The following is a 17,899-nucleotide window of genomic DNA, read 5'->3' on the forward strand; positions in this document are numbered from 1 at the left end:
ATGGTTAAGGCGAGAGATTGCTATTCTGTCTTTTACATCGGTACAAAGGGAGGACTAAATGCCAAAAAAGACAAAAGTTTTTTTTTTAAATGACGCTTTACAACAGTTCAAGTATCTTTGTGTTTACGGGGAGAAGGGAATAACTGCGGCCGAGGCTCTGAAAAGAGACGGTCGATGACCTGGGCTACTTTGAGCTGGTTAACGAACATAAGACTGAGTGCACAGACATAATCGATTGTCTGGACAATAAGAAATTCTAGATATGTTTTCCACAGGGAGCAGATACGGAAATAAAAGATGTAGCCATCCCAGGGCAGCAGAAACCTCCACACGCATCAAATAATGCAAAGCGCAGCAGTGGAATGACATCAGTCTTAGATGTAGCACAGCAGAAATGGGCAGCAGCATTGACCGTAAGGAGGTTTACGATCTACTTTGCCAGCAGTATTAGCATCTGAAACGATGGATGGAGAGTAGATTCCCTAAAAATTCTTTTCTGGAAGCACTGAAATACAGGAAGGAGACCTTTGGAAAGAGCCGACAGTCTTTTACTGAAATTCGCAGTGTTATGTTGCTGCTCGAACTGAGCGAGTCAGTTTGTCTCATAACTGGTTCCTTCATAAAGCAAGGCACAGGCTTTGTGCTATTTGACAACTTTGTCTTGACCAACGCCCACTTATTCGACTACTGGGTTAAATCAAACACACCTAACTGGTGTGAATTTTTAAACGTTACTGTGGTCTTTAACTTTGAAGACCAAGAATCAGACAGGAACAACCTCAGCGCTAAGGTGTTCATCGGCAACGATAAGTTAGATTATGTCATACTTAAGCTGGAAACAGAGAAAGTGCCGCCAGGGCTCCTTAAGAGATTTGGACATGTGCCTTCAGGCGGCGAGGCCTGTGTCGTCGGACGCCCAGGAGGAGGAGTGAAAAAAAAAGAGTCCTACGTGCGTCGTCAGAGAGGCGAGAGAACGCTGAGAATAATGAAAATGTAGAAGACTGCGAGGAATTTTGCAGTCTTTGTGAAATCAATCAGCAGATCAAAAATGACCCGTATGGAAATATCTACGTCACCTACAACACTCTCATGTAGCTACCACGGCTCTTCCGGCTCCCCGGTTTTCGATGCCGACGGACGAGTGTTTGGTCTGCACAGTGGCGGGTTTTTCTATGGGTTTCCGAATCTTAGTGAGAATGTGATTGCGTACGCCTTTCCTCTGCTCACTATATTTGAAAACTATGTGGACAATCTGAAGAAAGACGAGTATGTGGAGGTGTTGGAAAGAGTTGAGGAGGAGGCAAAGGGAAATCCTCACCTAGAAAACATTATAGCCTCTGTTGTGGGGTCAAAGAAAGGCAAACCTGACGCATTGTTGCAGGAAGTTGAAAGTAAAACAGATTCTGAGGAGATCAGTGATGGCTGTGTAGAGACAGAATGATCGCAGTAGTTTGTTTGCCTGTTTTGTACAGACAAGTGTTGAACTCTTTTTTACAAATTTACAAATTACGAATTTACAAATTCTTAGTTTTCACTCGTTATCATTATTATTACGACAAAGGGTATGGGGCTCTTGACAACCATTTTCACTGTTGGTCGATAAATGTTACCATTTTTAGAAAAAACAAGGACAATTTGTTTTGCCCCTACATAGAGACTACACCCGAAAGTCTCTACATGCGTTCTTCTTCCCCACTCTCGCCAAGTGCGAGATAGGTGATTATTGGATCATTGGGCTTCTCCATCTGTATTGTAAGATCTTTACCTTACAATATAAAGCATCTGGAAATGACTTCTTGTGAAGTGGTGTTTTATATATAGAACTGAACTGAATCCAATTAATCGCCAAATTTAAACCCCCAAGTTAAGTGGAAACTTGTATTGCATCTCCCTTTCCTGTGATCCATAATAGTTTGTAAATGACATATCAAACACACCTTTCCTGTGACCCCGTGACTTTAGTAACATGTTTGGCTGTTAACATTTGCCAGGGGATTGAAGACGAATGCTAATTTTGACCTTTGGTCTTTCAAAGTCTCTCTGAATCAAAATATTGAAGTCCAAGTGGAGTCATGAGTTGTTGTTCACTTAAAGCAGGAATGCAAGTAAGATATATCTGAACTGAGGGTTAAGTGAGTTCACACGAATGTACAAACGTATGCTTTTTCTTGACAGCATAATGTCATCCAATAATCTGCATTTGTTAGTTTGCATTTGCTCTTTTATTTGCACAATCGCATAGATGACACAACACAGTTTCCTGGGAGCCAAAGAAACACATTATTAGCCTAAACAGTCACTCAAGGTGCCCTATAGAACAGGGGCTGTATCCACAAAAAGCGATGTTCAAGTTTTCACAGTCACATGTAGATTTCAGATTTGGAATGATTTGGATGCATTGGATTTGTTTTATGAATACAGACCAAGACCTATAGAGTTAAACATTTAAACCATCACGTGTTCCAAAATGAAAGTTTGACATATTTATGGTTTAGCACAAAGGTCTACACAAAACCACTCACACACACACACACACACACACACACACACACACACACACACACACACTCTGCTGTTAACTGTGATACCATCAATACTTGTGATCCAAGGTCCTTACTCTGATGCAGAACTGACATATTGACAGCAATATGGATCCATGTTTACATGGATCCATATTGCTGTCAATAACATCTGTTCATATCGGTCACAGGTTTGCTCCAACTTTAGCCTCATATTCTGTATGCTTGTTTACATAATGATATAGCTTATGAGTCTATAAAAGCACTGGGAAAGCAAAGGAATGTTTGCAAACTACATTAGGAGTCAATAAATGCCCTGTGACACTATGAGCACAGTGACACGGGGGTCAGATCAGACTCTGATTTGATGGATATTGCTTTTTTTCCCGCTCATACACAGTCTCATTTTAACTCTTGATCTTCATTTTCTTTGCAGTGTCTGTTTCCCCTGTCTTTCCTATCCGTTTCACCCCTGTGGGGCTAACCTGAGCTGGTCTGGGTTCACCTAGGATAGCAGCAACCAGGGCCTCTGGTGCAGTCACCACACTACCTGGAGACACAGGGCTGCGAGGACTGAGCGGGCTGATGGTGGGAGATGGCACGGCGTCGGGGGACATCAGCCGCTCCTTTTTAGAGCAGGGAGAGCGGCTTCGTGTCTGGCTCTCTTTGGAGCGAGGCCCGAGGCTGAGGCTCTGCAGAGAAGGGAGGGGATTAGATGAAAGAGCAGGAAGTGCAGGGCTGCGACTGCGCCGGTGACGGTGGTGGTGTTTGCCCGCTTTAGGGCTCGGGCTGCGGGAGTTTGGAGCCAGCAGAACAAGAGTGCTGTCATCTTCAGAGCTGACATCGGAGCTCTCGGAGCGACACACGGTGGGACTGTGAACTGGCATGTTGATCTGTTGAGGACAAGACGTATGTCGGCACAACGGTCAATATGCTTTACAAGTAAGTACAATAAGTGCAAGTGAATTAAAAATAATAATTAACTTAAAGATATCAGGCACTTCGTGTCTTTTGACAATCTGCATTTTCGAGCAGATTTTTAATGTTGTGGCCAGGTAAAGTGGGGGTAATTTCACTGCTTGCACAGTGGTAGCAGTTTAATCTCCATATTTTGACTCAGATAAATGAAAAGTAGCGGACATATTAAGAAGTTTTATGATAAAATATTCATGTTTTTCTCTTTGATAAGCCCAGCTGCCTTATTCATGCGTCCTGTTTTGTCAGTCAAACAGCTGGAAATTTGTCAGATATTACTTCACTCTCACAGAGGACAAACAGATCCTGGAAATATTCACATTTAGTGGATAGAATCGGATTTTTTTGCTATTATATTTGCATTTAAATGGCAAATATAATATACAGTTTACTTATATATACAGTATACACTAGCCATGCCATTTATACCTGTTCAACTGCTTATTGATGCAAATATCCAACTAGTCAATCATATGGTAGCAGCTCAGTGCATATAGACGTATAGATATGGTCAAGATGACCTGCTGAAGTTCAAACTGAACATCTGAACTAGGAGGAAAGGTGATTAAAGTTGGTTTGAACATGCTCGTTTCAGTATTTCTGAAACTGCTGATCTATTGGGATTATCCCACACAGCCAGTATGGACTGAAAAAGAGAAAATATCCATAGGAGAGCAACAATAATCCAAATATCCTCTGGTTATGACCAATGCATGTAAAAGATGATCACATATCAATAATGTGAGTGAAGTTGCCCCCCCCTTCTTCAAATCCAACAAAAGTGGTATCAAACGTTCGTGCTGGTTCGTGCTGCTATCATTTTAAAGATATTAATAAAAATTTCTAGAGGTCGTCAGAGGTCAACCAGCCCCCCCACATTAATGGAATCAAACAAAACTGGTATCATTCAACTGTGCTATGTTTGTGCTGGTTTGTGCTGCTGAAATTGTCGTTTGTGCTGCTTCCGTTTTAAAGATATTAACGAAAATGTAAAGGTCAAAAGGTCAACACAGAAAATTTCTTGAATATCTTTAAAATGATAGCAGCACAAATGAAAATCTTTGCAGCAGAAACCAAATTTTTGCAGCACAAACCAGCACAAATGTAGCACAAACGTTTGATACCACTTTTGTTGGATTTTTAGAAGGTGGGGGGGGGGGCAACTTCACTCACATGTGCACAATATGTCAAACCTTGAAGCAGATGGGCTATGGCAGCAGAACACCACCCTGGGTGCCACTCCTGTCAGCTAAGAACAGGAAACTACGGCTATGTTTCATCAATCTTCAGCAACTGTGTGATTAACTGTGTGATCCTATAATGTCAATATGTACCCAGATTTCAGAGGAATGTTTTGCAGCACCTTGCCCTAACCCTGGTGCTAGGAAGACATACCTAATGAAGTGGCTGATGATTGTACCTGTGTACCTGGATCTGTTCTTGACTAACAGGAATGCATTTGCTTCACGTTGTTCTATAATTCGTGTTACCTGAATTGGTGATGACAATCCAACAATGCTGTTCATGTTATGACTGTAGTAACCCAGGATATATTCACAGTCATCTCTCGGCAAATCCTCCTCTGAGAATGTCACCTGTGGAGAGAAAACCAGACAGAGTATCTCTGAGTTCAGCTCAAAACATATTTGTGAATTTGTGCTAAGGCTCACCTGCGTTGCATGCTCCGCTTTGGCCCACACATACGCCTGATAATCTTTGTGATGTCTGAATCCAACCTGCAGGAAGATAATTGCAGGTGCTGACACTGTGGGAAATATGTGTAATAATTTATAAACTTAAGACTTACCTTGTATATTGCCACCCAGTCCCATGAGCTGCGCTGATAAGTTGATGCAAAAGTGAATCTGACTGTAGCATCTGAGGCTTTGCACCATTCCTTGTTTACCTGCAGTTCCACCAGAGGCATATCCACCCTGAATGGGAACTAGGAGATAAGTTATAGATAGTTAGATAAAGCACAACCTAGCAATGTAACAACACAGAGATGTAATTATGGCATGCTTCATCTGAGGTCATATGATAATCATTGTCTCACATGTAGTGAAAACAGGGCAGAAACAGGTTTGTGGTCACTGATGGTGAAACTCATGTGACTGCGATACGCATGCTGTGTCACTTTAGTTGCCCCCCCCAACCACGAGGTCAGGCCACGCTGCAGTGCTGCATTGTGGGTAGGAACTGGTGAACCAGTGCGGCGAAGACGCCATAGGATGCGATCTGTCCAGGCAGGTTTCCTCTTTTTAGCACTGACAGAGAAACAGACACACGGTTATAAGCGGTGGAAACTTTGCTTTTAGACAATAAAATCAACAACCCTGTTTACACTTGGTTTTAAAATGCATTTCAGACATCTGAACACCAACTGGAGAGCTGATAATTCATCATCATTTATACTTGCTACTCCAACCCTAATGCTCACTTCTGTTTACGGCCAAGGTTGATAAGCTGAAGTTGAAAGAGCCCCTCAGTTATCACACACAATAGTTACAAAAATGTTCAGATCTGTTTCAAGAATAAATGCTGTTGTTCCCACAAGGGAAAACGATTGTTGGAAACAGCAAAAGGGTCAAAATTATTATGAAACTTGTGACAATTCTGCCTTATAGATGATTACTTTAAAGATGAGGACCAGGTTTGTGACCACTCACAGTTAATTGCTGTCTTCAAGGTGAGTCAAGATGGCAATACAACGGCATTAGGATGGAGTCAGTCTGTTAGTAGCTTGAGACTGAATGCGGTCAAGTTGGCAAATAGAAGCAGTCTGTTTGTGATGATACAGGAGCTAACTTTGATAAAACTGTGAAAATCACAAATCTGCTGCTTTCTACATGCACAGAAATTCACATTCACTACTTACATTTAGATCCTCATTTGAAACAGAAATTCCATAAATAGTTACATAGTTTCTGCAGGACAGCAACTTTACTGCAAAATGATACATACGCTCAGCTACCTTACTGTTATATAGAAGTCTAACCAGAATACAACCAGTTGAGTCCAGTCCCCCATTGCAAAGAGATCAGACTGATTCAGTTTGATTCTGTTGTGTTGTCAATCTGGTGACAAGTATTTGAAACCCTCCATCAATCTGTATGAGCCGGTCTGACTGGTTGACCGTGACAGTTTGGAGGCAGGTTGCCTCTGATCAGCTGATTTGTGTTATCACCTTGCAATTGAAACTGTTGTCCAGAGGTTAAAAGTGTTGCGTATTCAATCTTTGGACAATCAAATGGCAATCATTTACCAGATGGAACAATAATAATGCAATTACCAGGCAACCACCAATTTTTCCTATAGTCACAAGAAGGTTACAATCCTATTTCTATTCTGGTGTGACTGATTCATAATATGTGTCCGTGCTATTCCACCTGATGAGACTGAGTGGATGTCCTTCAAAGTCAAAGACGACTACACTGATGACACTTTGTGTTATGTCCTTATCAGAGAAACATCCTGACATATTAAAATTTAGGATCATAGTGTGTCTCCACTTGGGATCTGATTGCCCAAGATGCATTTTAAAACCAAGTGTAAACAGGGTCTAGATAGAGATGACTGAACCAACCTGGTATCGTAGGTATGAGTGCCTACATCAAACTTATAAGTAGGTGGGAATTTAAGTTGTCCCTCCATGAAGCCTTCCAGGATGAGCTCTGTGTTTTTAGCCATGTTGAGCTACAGAGTAGGGCAAACATTCCAGAATTATAATATTAGAAATAATTATTATTTAAACACAGGTTTTTGTGCTACAGCTCCCTCTGTTGGTTGTAGTGTCTGATTAAACAGGTGGCATGAAGCCTTCCAGAAAAATCCATCTGTCTCTGTGAATGTGTGAATGCTTTATTAAAATGCTGAAGGTGCCTCACCTGATCCCGCTCCCACAGAAGAGGCAGCTTATTGCTGTCAATGGCACATTTCACCACATGGATATCATAGTCTTCAATACGGAAATTTAAATCCCCAAACCAAAACACGACACTGGGAACAGAATAAAGAGGCCTTTACTTCAGGAAGAGAGCACAGATACAAAGAATAAAACAGTCAATTTACCACTGTAGTGCACTGTGCCTATGTAGATTCAATTAAAAAAAAATTAACATAAATACATATCATTATTAGCTAAATTAAGCGTGCATGCTAAGGGTTCAAGAGGTTCGATCAAAGCAGGAAACATTTTTTAACAAATATATGTGTGGGATTTGTTCATTGTTATAACTTAATAATAACATCACTTTGTATGGGTGTGCAAAGCTTTTTTCAGTTAATTAGACCTTTTATTAAAAAAAAGAAAAAAAAGAAAAGTCACCCACTCATGGTCTAGTACACCAGTAGCAGCCCCTCCTTCAAACTGCTGCTGCTGCAGGATGCTTTCAAAGTCTTCCATCCTCTGTTCCAGGTTCCTCATGTGAGCTGGCAGGTGACAGTTGAGGAAGCACACGGGGTGGCCGAACATGGTCATCCTTGCACTGACGCCGCCTTTATTCCCCTTAAAATGACAGGAAAGGGCGAAGCATGCAGCGTCAAAAGGACCTCTTATGCAGACAAGATTTAAAATTAAACAAACATCAGCGTATATCAACCAGATCTGTGCTCGGGAACAAGGTCGTGTTGTTTTTTTTCCCCAACACTCACAACACCAGAAAGCCAGACAGTCTGCTGCTGCTGCACTGACCTCAAAGAGAAGGAGACTGCACCAGCAGCAGCCAGGGGTGATGCTGACATCAACATGCACAGGAAGGTCACACACTGACATATGCACCCAGGCATGCATGCACCTGCTGGCAGGAGGGAGCACACACACACTATATCTTCCCTTGCTACCCCCAGTGACATGAGCCCACTTCAACTTTTGCAACATCATGAATCTCAGCTGGTTTCAAAGCAGCACTCTGTAATGTGTAGCACGTACCCAGTATCCCCCAAGTCCTGTGCGTGTACTCTGTGTCTGCACACCTCTGAGAAATGGAAGGTGGCAGAATTTAGAGAAAACCAGCAGCAGCACTCCCTGCATTCGCTGGGACGCCACCTGAACACATGAGATGGATGAAAAATAATATATCCATAGCAAAAGAAACTACAATTCTAATGGCGCTAAAGGTTATGAAGGACAACAGATTTCACTCCTTACTGACCAAAACATATCCAAAAGGGCTGAGTGTGTCCATGCAAAGCTCACTCCACTGGTCTGAGAAAAGAACATCCTTCAGTCTTTTGTTTATCATGGAGTTGACTTCTTGGAGTCTGGATGGTGCCAGAAAGTAGAGAAATGTCAAAATGAAAATAATAATACTAAAAAAAAGGACAGTGATGGGTAACAGGAGGGGAAGAATCAAAATGAACACAGATGACTGAGTGGGCATTCACGGCTGTCTCTTTGGCACCGCTGAGCCGTGCAGAATTACTTGCTTACCCGATGATAAACATGTCAATGTTCCCATCGGAGACATTTGGTCCAAAGAGAGAAGTGATGTCATCTGGCGGCACAGCTGATCCCACGTTCCATGTGATGATGTACACCCTTTGAAAGGACAGAAACAGTGGAAAAATTGCATGAGTTCTATAGTTTAAGGTAAACAAGGACGTAATCCATGCTGTAATCCTCAGAGAAAGAGCTTTCATCAGGGTTTCTGTGTACAGAAAAAAAGATAAGCACAATTAAGCACCTCTGCATCCCTTGATGATGACTAAGTATTCTGCCTGCCTGTGTGTCTGTGTGTGTGCATGTGTGATTGTGGATGAGTTATGGCAAAGATAAAAAGAAAGTATGGAGCTAATCATCCTTTGAATTACCAGTTTGATTATTTTGTGCTGAAATATCCAAAATAATTAATTAAGACTCCATCTAACCATCAGTTTCTTTGGTTTGTGATTTTCCTCGGTTAACAGAAACAGTGAGAACCACTGATTCACTTTGCTTTAACGTGAGATCAAGAAAAAGAAACACATCCTGTTTTTCGAACCGCTGGAACCAGCAAGTATTTGGCATTTTTTCCCCAGAAAAAAAAATATTTGAGGTTAAATGGACTCAGTGAATCAGCTTTACACCTCTGCACATTTTGCTTGTCATTATTTGGATATGCAATTTCTGCACTGACAAAATGGTTTTATTAGCAGAGACACACGTTCGGGGTCAAATAATTTATGTAAATAGACATCCTGTTGTTAGTTACAGTGCTTATTTACAGAAATAAAAGCACATCATTAGAGTTAATATTCTGCTCTGCCGATAGCCATTTATTCATAATTTAAAGTGTGCAGATATGATTTGTTGTGAGCTACATTACACCAAAAAAAAAAAAAAAAAAAAACAAAAACCAGGGAAAAAAAGTGCCTTTGGATGAATTTGAGAGCTGTTAAACTTGGTGTCATCTAAACAGCCTTTGACATCATTTTTTCATTCAGTCCAAAAGATCCAAATATCTCAACATTATTAGACCTTTTTCTTACAAATGTGCCCAACAAATATTAACAAATATTCATCTGTTGCAGAATTTTGTAATTATAACGTGCCATTGCTTGTTTAAGAAACTTAAAATCACCCAAGCTCAAACTGCATTATGTTTTTAAAAGGCGTTTTAAGACATCTGAAGCACAACCTTTAGTTTTACATGTACAATAGTGCTGTGCGATAATGCAAATTTTGACATCGATCTGATTCCAGAAAAATACAGGTGCAGTATTGCAGATACCAGTCCTGATACTTTTGACTTGTAAGGGTAGCTTAAGTAGGGAGATCAGTGTGTCCTAATTTATAATATAAATTATCATCAACCCATAAATTCTAAACACATTTTAATGAAAACTAAATCATTGTGATTTTTTTTTCACAATAATGAGTTAACACATCAAAACAGTGTTTTCAGCATTTCATGTATTTTGAAACTGTTTGGATTTTTTTGACCTGGAATGTAATTGTGGCTTTCTCTAAAGCACTCTAGGCCACCTTCTGTCCATTATTATTATTATTATTATTATTATTATTATTATTATTATAAATGGATCCATTTGTTTATAGAACCAATTCTGCTGCTGTAATCTGTAAAGCTTTGAAATCCATTCACCCCCCCAAAAGTGTCAACCACACCTGACGGTATGGATGCTTATCTTGTAAAGCTTGCAGCTGATTTTAATCCTGAGCTTATTAATTACATTTTTCCCATCTGAGTCTGTAGACTAATGTTGTTACTAAAATATGGAAAGCAGCCTGTGTTCTCCTCTTATATAAGACTGGGCACCAATTATTGCCAGTGATATATAAACTTTATACCCTGCCAAATTTCAAGAGTCTGAAATAAACACTCACCTGAAACAATATTTGTCTGACTTAAGTCCTAAGTCAAACTAGGTCTGTTCTCAAATTGGGTTTTAGTACCATAATAGCCAGTGTTTTGGTAACAAATGATATTATTAATTCCCTAAGTAGGACAGAGCATTGTGCTGCTATGTTTTTTTCTGATCTTTCAAATGCATTAGGTTCTGCTTACAATGAGTTGCTGTTAGGCAGATTCAGTGATACTGGTTTGAGTTACAGGGCTTCACTTTATATAGAACACAGTGCCAAACCAAGTTTCCTAAAGAACAGAATACCCCAAGGTTTAGTTTTGGGTCCTGTTTTATTTTCTATTTTTAATTGAGAACATTGGGAAGAATATGCCTCAAGCTAAAGAGCTAACGTGAACCTTTATGCAGATGACACCATCATTTCCTCTTTAGTCATTACGGTGATTTAGGCTGTTTGTGAGTTTCAAACAAGTGATGACTTTTAGGAATTGCGGGCATCACTGACAGGTTATAATTCATTCACATGCCTAAAAAAACTGAGCTCATGTTGGTTTCTAGAAATCGCTTTCAAATCTTAGACAATGTCGGTCTTTGAACCGTAGGAGAGAAGTATTTGGTTGGATGCCAACTTTCCTTTAGTGCTGAATATTAAGCACTTGGCGAAAAAGCTGAAAGTCAGGCTTGGTTTTTATTATTGAAATAGGGCCTGTATTAATTGATCAATTAAGAAAACATTTGCATAGGCTACACTCTTAAATGTACTTGGTTATGGTGACATTATTTACATGCATGCTGCCACCTCTGCACTTCATTTTTTACATGATGTGTAGTATTTACACTTTATTGTCTGGTACACATCACTGTGTACTTTATAATCTGCTTCCCTGGCCTTCGTTAACCCAAAGGAGACAACCATAATTTATGTACAAAGCCATACTGGGTAAATTCCCTTCTTATCTGTGTAAACTCCTAACCCCTTTAAACAGCTGCTATGATTTGCGTTTCTCTTAGTGGCTCCTTTTTAGGGTACTCAGGATTTTTCTGAACTTGGTAGAACAGTATAGGATACAACAGTATCCCGTTTTGCACCTTGGTCTTGGAATAACCTTCAGAGGACAATTAAGCTGAAAGCTTTTATCTCCCTGGGAGACTTCAGAGCACTCATATATGTTCTTCTGTAACCAAAGACTGCAACTGCTATTCATAAACTGAACTTGATATTTTGTATTGCGTTACTTATTGACTTTGACTTGCTTTACTTTGTATAACATGTAAGCACTGATTTTATAATTTCTAATTTTATAATGGTGTGCCTCCTCAGCCAGGTCTCCTTGTTGAAAAAGATGTATTAATCTCAAGGGACCTTCTAATTAAATAAAGGTTAAATAAATAAATAAACACAACAGAAGTGCCTCTGGGAAATCTACCAACACAATGTGGCCGTGTCACTCTGTCAGTTCAAAAAGCTTTTAGTGAAATTTGCTGCTGTGATTTATGTGATGTGGTCTGGCACACATCAGCTCTCTTATCAGCCCTGACTGAAGGACAGCATCTGTAGCTGTGCTTCAACACAAAATGGGCAAACAGCCACACACATTGTTTCTCTCACCTGAAGTCATTGTTCTCTCCTCCTGGCTTCTCAGACTGAAGCTGGCTCTGTGCTGAGCTTCCAGGTGAGGGGGTCTTCTGGGGCTGAGGGCTGAGGCTGGGCTTGAAGCTTAGGCTGGAGGGCAGGTGAGGTGATGGCTGGCGAGGAGGGGGGGGAGGGGGAGGAGGGGATGGTGGTGGTGGTGGTGGAGGAAGGCAGGGGGTGGGGTTCAGGTAAGGCTGGGGGCAATGGGGAGAATGAGGACTGTGAGGAGGCAATGAAGAATCTGTTGGGGAGTGTAGGAGTATGTTTGTACTCTGAGGTCCTGGGATGCAAATAGGGATCAAATCTATCTCGTTGGATGGCTCCACTGAAATTCTGGTTTGCCTTGGTTTATTTCCAAGAGCAGTTGGCCTTGGTCGGCTTATGCATGCCAGTGTTACTGGAGTGGACGCAGGCTTCGTCTGCCCTGACTGCATCTGCTCAGTCCCCCTTTTTGGCATAACGACCACCTGCATGGGATTCAATCCAGACGTTTTCTTGAGCTTTTCCGACTGGCTGCTTAGAGGTGCTTCCTGTGTTTGGAGTTGTGGAGGTAAATCCAGACCAGCTCCAATTAATGAACAGTTTCCAGGCTGTACTTTATGGCCACAAGGGTCCGTGCCAACTTGTTTCTGCGGCAGGCGATCCATCAACCTGTAACATCGTGTTTATGACATTTTTCTTAATGGTGTTTAAAGGAAAAAGAAATCACAGTGATTCTGCTTGCAGAATGTAAAAAAGGCACAAAATTGCAACATTGCTTGTCAGCACACAATTGGAAGAGCAAAAGAAGTGCCTGCAGTGAGCGGAAAATGAGAAAGAGTATTACATTATTTTGAGTACCTGTCCACATCATCCTCCCTTGGCATCACTGATGATGTTATCATGACTAGGCAACTGGGCTAAGGAACTAACTTTAGGCCTGCTGCGTCCTGGATTACACCCTAGCTGCTAAGCACAGTTAATTAGCCCCTGACCCTCTTACAAAGCAAAAGAAAAGATTGTTAGTAGTTATTTAGATAAGGAATAGGGCTGTAATGTGCTTTTAGAGCACACTGCTTTTTGTAATCTCTCACTTTAACATTTGAGTTCAGTCAGAAGGGAAGCAAAGGGGATCAGACACAGCTGCAGATAATGAAGCACATCAGGCAATGTCAACAGATGCTGTGGGTCACAAGCGTAGGTGTCAGTTCCGCTTGAATATTCAGGAGGAGACACATTAACCTGGGGTACGTGTTAGTCCCCTAGGAAATTTGAAGCATTGTACACTTCATTTCCTGCATTCTGGTAATTTTAATGCTCCAATTTGTTTCTTTCTGTTTAGAAATGTCAAAACTAACCCCACAAATAACAATTTACAACAGCCTCCTGGAATATAATGCAGTGAGTCTTTCAGGCTTTTTGTCTCAATTTTGTATATATATATATATATATATATATATATATATATATATATATATATATATATATATATATATATATATATATATATATATATATATATATATATATATATATATATATATATATATATATATATATATATATATATATATATATATACATGCATAGATAGATATGAGCTCATCTCTGGTGAGTGGACACATATAGGCTGATTTACTCTCCTGCACTCCACTCCTTTGTTTCTGCCTGGATGTTGATGCTTAACAAGTTGACAGTTTGTGCCTTTTCTTTGGAGTAAAGTAAATGCACACCTCTTATTTTTTCACAGATTCACTAATAAATCCACATTCAAAACTTCCTGCACATTTTATACAATCGTTTTTTTCTTGGCTATGTTATTGAGACTTACCGAAAATAACAAATGACACAAACTTAAGGTTATTTAATAAACTAACAACATTTTTAATGTCCTAACATTAAACCTCATCCTCATCATTTCTTTCTGTGCTCCGGCAAATTATCAGAAGTCAAGCTTTGCAGCTTCTGACTGACATCAAAACAGGGTGTGTGTTCGTGGGCTTAGTGGGATTAATTACATTTAGGAGAAAAGATCCAGTGTTGTGAGCTTTGGATATTGCAGGGATAAATAATATTTCCAGAGTAAAAGAATGAAGCATTGCTGAAAAAAAAAAGATTTTAGAAGCATTTTCTCTGATTTTATTTATGGAGTCAAATGTGTTCAACCCTTAAAATCTACACCTGTGGTTACATGAAAGAGGATGCCTGACATAAGAAGGACAGGTGCCTCCCTCCATTTTGTTTAAAGTCCTTCCACTCATAAATTATACACCTCTGTTAATAATGAATGACGTTCAAATGAGGACATCTTTGTAACTGAGAAATTCACGTGATCACAGCAATAACCCGTGAAACAGAGCTGTGAGTAATAGCGATCACACAGGTTTGAAGTCAAGAGGAAACTTTTGGAGCTTAAAACCCGGTGCCGGTGGGCCTTTCACATATGCACCCCCCCATGAGGCTGCAAGTCTGAATGACAGCTCCGTTTTAAACAAAGGTAAGAGACTTATAGAAAACAACAACAACAAAAAACGCAGTTTTACAGGTGCAACCAAGACAAACACAAAGACAGCGGCTGTTTCTCCCCTCACACTGACGCTGTGAGGGGAGAAAATTACCTTTCATGCGTTGTTATATTTCCAAGGTGAACGAAAAGGTAAGCTCACACATTCATCAGTCCTCTTCTTCTTCTTTTCTTTTTCTCGCACACTTATGAACGTGAGCTGGCTGTCACAGAGTAAAATCGATGATGTCCGGAGACAGTCTCGTCCGGTCTGCAGGGCTGATGCGACCCGTCGGTACTGTGGATCGTCTTGTCACGGTGCAGCCTGCGCCGCCGCCGGACTGTCAGGACAGAAAACGGTCACGGTTGATGCGCCCGGACTCTTGCATGTTGATGCCTGTGCCGTGATACAGCAGTTGATTATACCTCATCCTACTTACTATCGCTGCCTCTGGCTACCTCGCGCAGTTCGCCGGTGCAGCTGTGCACTTTGTAGTCAGCATCCCGCCTGCACCTCCTGCACAGCAGTCTTACACCGACCCAGCGCCTCTCTTTCCCTCTCTGTCTTCCCAGCACACAACCTCTCCTTCTCTCTCTCCATCACACATACACCCTAGATAAAAGCATGAACACCAGGGGGTGGGCAGAGCAGGACAGGCAAAACAAAATTCAGCTGCCAAAATGCAGCCGGCCAGAAATAACTGAGCATCTGTCCTATCACTGACGCATTAATCTGACATTAGTGCGTCACTGATAGCACGAATTGATCCATATGTCAATATTTAAATTTCACTTTGGGCACTGGCAGCTGGTAATATTATGTAATATTATGTACATCACAACAATCCATTAAACGAACAAAATAATAAGCGTTAATAGCAACTGATGGTGTTTATGCCGAGCTTTTTTGTCGAGCCTATCAAGAAACAGAATTTTGATGTATAATGTTTGTGACTTTGCATTTTTTTTAACGTTTGTATTATATTCCTTAATACACACAAGCTTGCGCAGTAAACAACTGCAAAAAGCAACCGTGTCTCAACAGAAAACATATTACCTCAAAAGTACTGTTATTACTGTTTGGGCCAGTAGTAGGGCCAGTCTATACAGTGACAATGCATTCAAACCAAACTGACTACATGCAACATTTTCTCTAAAAGAGCATTTAATAAAGCCTTTAATTTTGATTCTTTGCAAGGTATGAAAATTACTCTACAGATTTTGCTGGACTGCATTTAAATGCACATCAGAAAAACTCTTGTGAACATACAAGAGATTCCAGAAAATAAAGTGTGAGGCATCATAAGAAACATAACAGCAAGAAAAAGGGAACATTTGTGATCAGGAGTTTACATCCACGCAGCATGAGCATGAATGTCATGGTAATTTGGGGCTTTTAATGATTTCTTTGTACTGTTCTTTTTCCTGGATGGAAAAAGACTCTAAAAATCAAGAATTGGGTGCACAAGTTTGACTTAATTTTATATTTTTTCTGATCCACACAGATTTAAATATATACCCCACTAATATTTCGTACAGGGATTCTCAGCAAGCTGCTAAGCTTAAGCTTAACAAGCTTCTGCCACAGTTCTGGCTGGATATTTCATCACTCTTCTTGGCAGAACTGGTAGAGTTCATTTACATTAGTTGGTTTCCTTGACTGGACCCGGCTTTTAAGCATAGTCAACAAATTTTCAATAGGGTTGAGATCAGGGCTGTGGGAAAGCCGCTCCAGAAGCTTAGTATAAGCCTGCGTTATCCATTCAAAAACCTGTTTTGATGTGTTTGGGATCACTGTGCTGTTGGAACCATCAACTGTTCAATGATCCACCTGCTGATTTGAGGTGAAGGTGAAAAATTTGGAGGTTGTTCTTCTCCTTCAATATTCCATCCACTTTGTGCAACGTACCAGTACGACTGGCAGCAGAACAGCCTCAGAGCATTATGCTAACACCACCATGCTTAAAAGCTGGTAAGTGTGGAAGCTTTACCTTTACTCCAAACACACCCGTTGTCACTGTAGTCAAATAGCTCTATCTCGGTCTTGTCTGATAATACATTTTCTTCTTCATAAGGCATTTGCCTTGTCCATGTGGGGATCTGCAGACTTCAGTCAAGCTTGAAGGTGTTGATTTTGGAGCAGGGGCTTCTGTCTTGGTCAGCATCCTCTATCTCCATGGCGATGTAAAACACCCTTCAGTGTGGATAGTGATGCTGGTTTTCTCAGCAGTTTCCAGTTTATGGCTTGGCAGGCAGGCTGAGCCTCAGAGGTTCCTGGATTGTTCCTGAAAATGCTGACCAACTTCCTCTCATCTTCTTCCAGATCTATGCAAAGTGGTGACATATCAGAATAACTCGTATTTGTATACAGTTGTTTGAACTGATGATCTTGGAACCTGCAGTTGCTTAGAAATGGCTCAGAAAAACCTTCCTAACTTGTGCAAATTGGCAATTCTCCATCTTTAGACTTTCTCAATATTCTGAGTATTGATCCTATCAAATAAATCCTTTATGCTGCCAGACAAACTACCAGTCGTAGTCAATCATGATCACTAATGAGAAATTAACAGGCCTTGGACTTGTCAAGTTTAAAGACATTGTTGATCATTTGTGGCTTAGGGACAATCCAGAATAAATTCAAACTTGTGTACCCAATTCTGTTTTTTGAAGTTTGTAAAGATGTAGGCTGTACAATCATTCCCTTTCATGGCCCTAAAGTATATATATTAAGTTCTGATCACAAATTTTAAAGGTGAGATAGTCAGAGTTGCAGACAGCCCACGTCTTTTAAACTCCACGCCCCATGTCAAGGCAAATTGTAAACTGTTCATTAAAGTATCCAGCACACCACCAGCTGCTGGAGAAAATGGCATCAGGGAAATGCTTTAGTACCATTTTTATCAATATAACAGTAGGGGGTACAACGCATATAATGGAACTAATATTTATTAAATGGATCTGTAGTGCTTACACTCTCTGGCCCTTAAC

The 17,899-nt window shown here is 40.5% G+C and overlaps 1 protein-coding gene and 1 pseudogene across 2 annotated transcripts; one reads left to right on the forward strand and one right to left on the reverse strand.

The window, feature by feature from the left end:
- Window positions 1-1,441, forward strand: LOC146666004 (serine protease FAM111A-like; annotated as a pseudogene).
- A 1,318-nt stretch (window positions 1,442-2,759) lies between these two features.
- Window positions 2,760-15,082, reverse strand: inpp5ja (inositol polyphosphate-5-phosphatase Ja). Of its 2 annotated transcripts, none has more exons than XM_085411259.1 (12): window positions 15,075-15,082; window positions 12,406-13,080; window positions 8,926-9,033; window positions 8,648-8,756; window positions 8,425-8,541; window positions 7,826-8,001; window positions 7,382-7,493; window positions 7,081-7,190; window positions 5,551-5,761; window positions 5,302-5,439; window positions 4,985-5,230; window positions 2,760-3,412 (listed from the first exon to the last, which is right to left on the reverse strand). In XM_085411259.1, exons 1-12 carry the CDS (start codon window positions 15,080-15,082, stop codon window positions 2,927-2,929), a joined length of 2,496 nt encoding a protein of 831 aa, XP_085267385.1. In that variant the 3' UTR covers window positions 2,760-2,926. The 2 variants fall into 2 exon arrangements, with proteins under 2 accessions (XP_085267385.1, XP_085267386.1); XM_085411260.1 differs by lacking the exon at window positions 15,075-15,082 and having other exon boundaries at window positions 4,985-5,089; window positions 5,165-5,230; window positions 12,406-13,076.
- Window positions 15,083-17,899: the final 2,817 nt, after the last annotated feature.

Source organism: Rhamphochromis longiceps, linkage group LG7 (assembly GCF_057381845.1).
Source record: "Rhamphochromis longiceps isolate RC_006_pf linkage group LG7, R_longiceps_female_GT1.1, whole genome shotgun sequence".
Lineage (NCBI taxonomy): Eukaryota > Metazoa > Chordata > Actinopteri > Cichliformes > Cichlidae > Rhamphochromis > Rhamphochromis longiceps.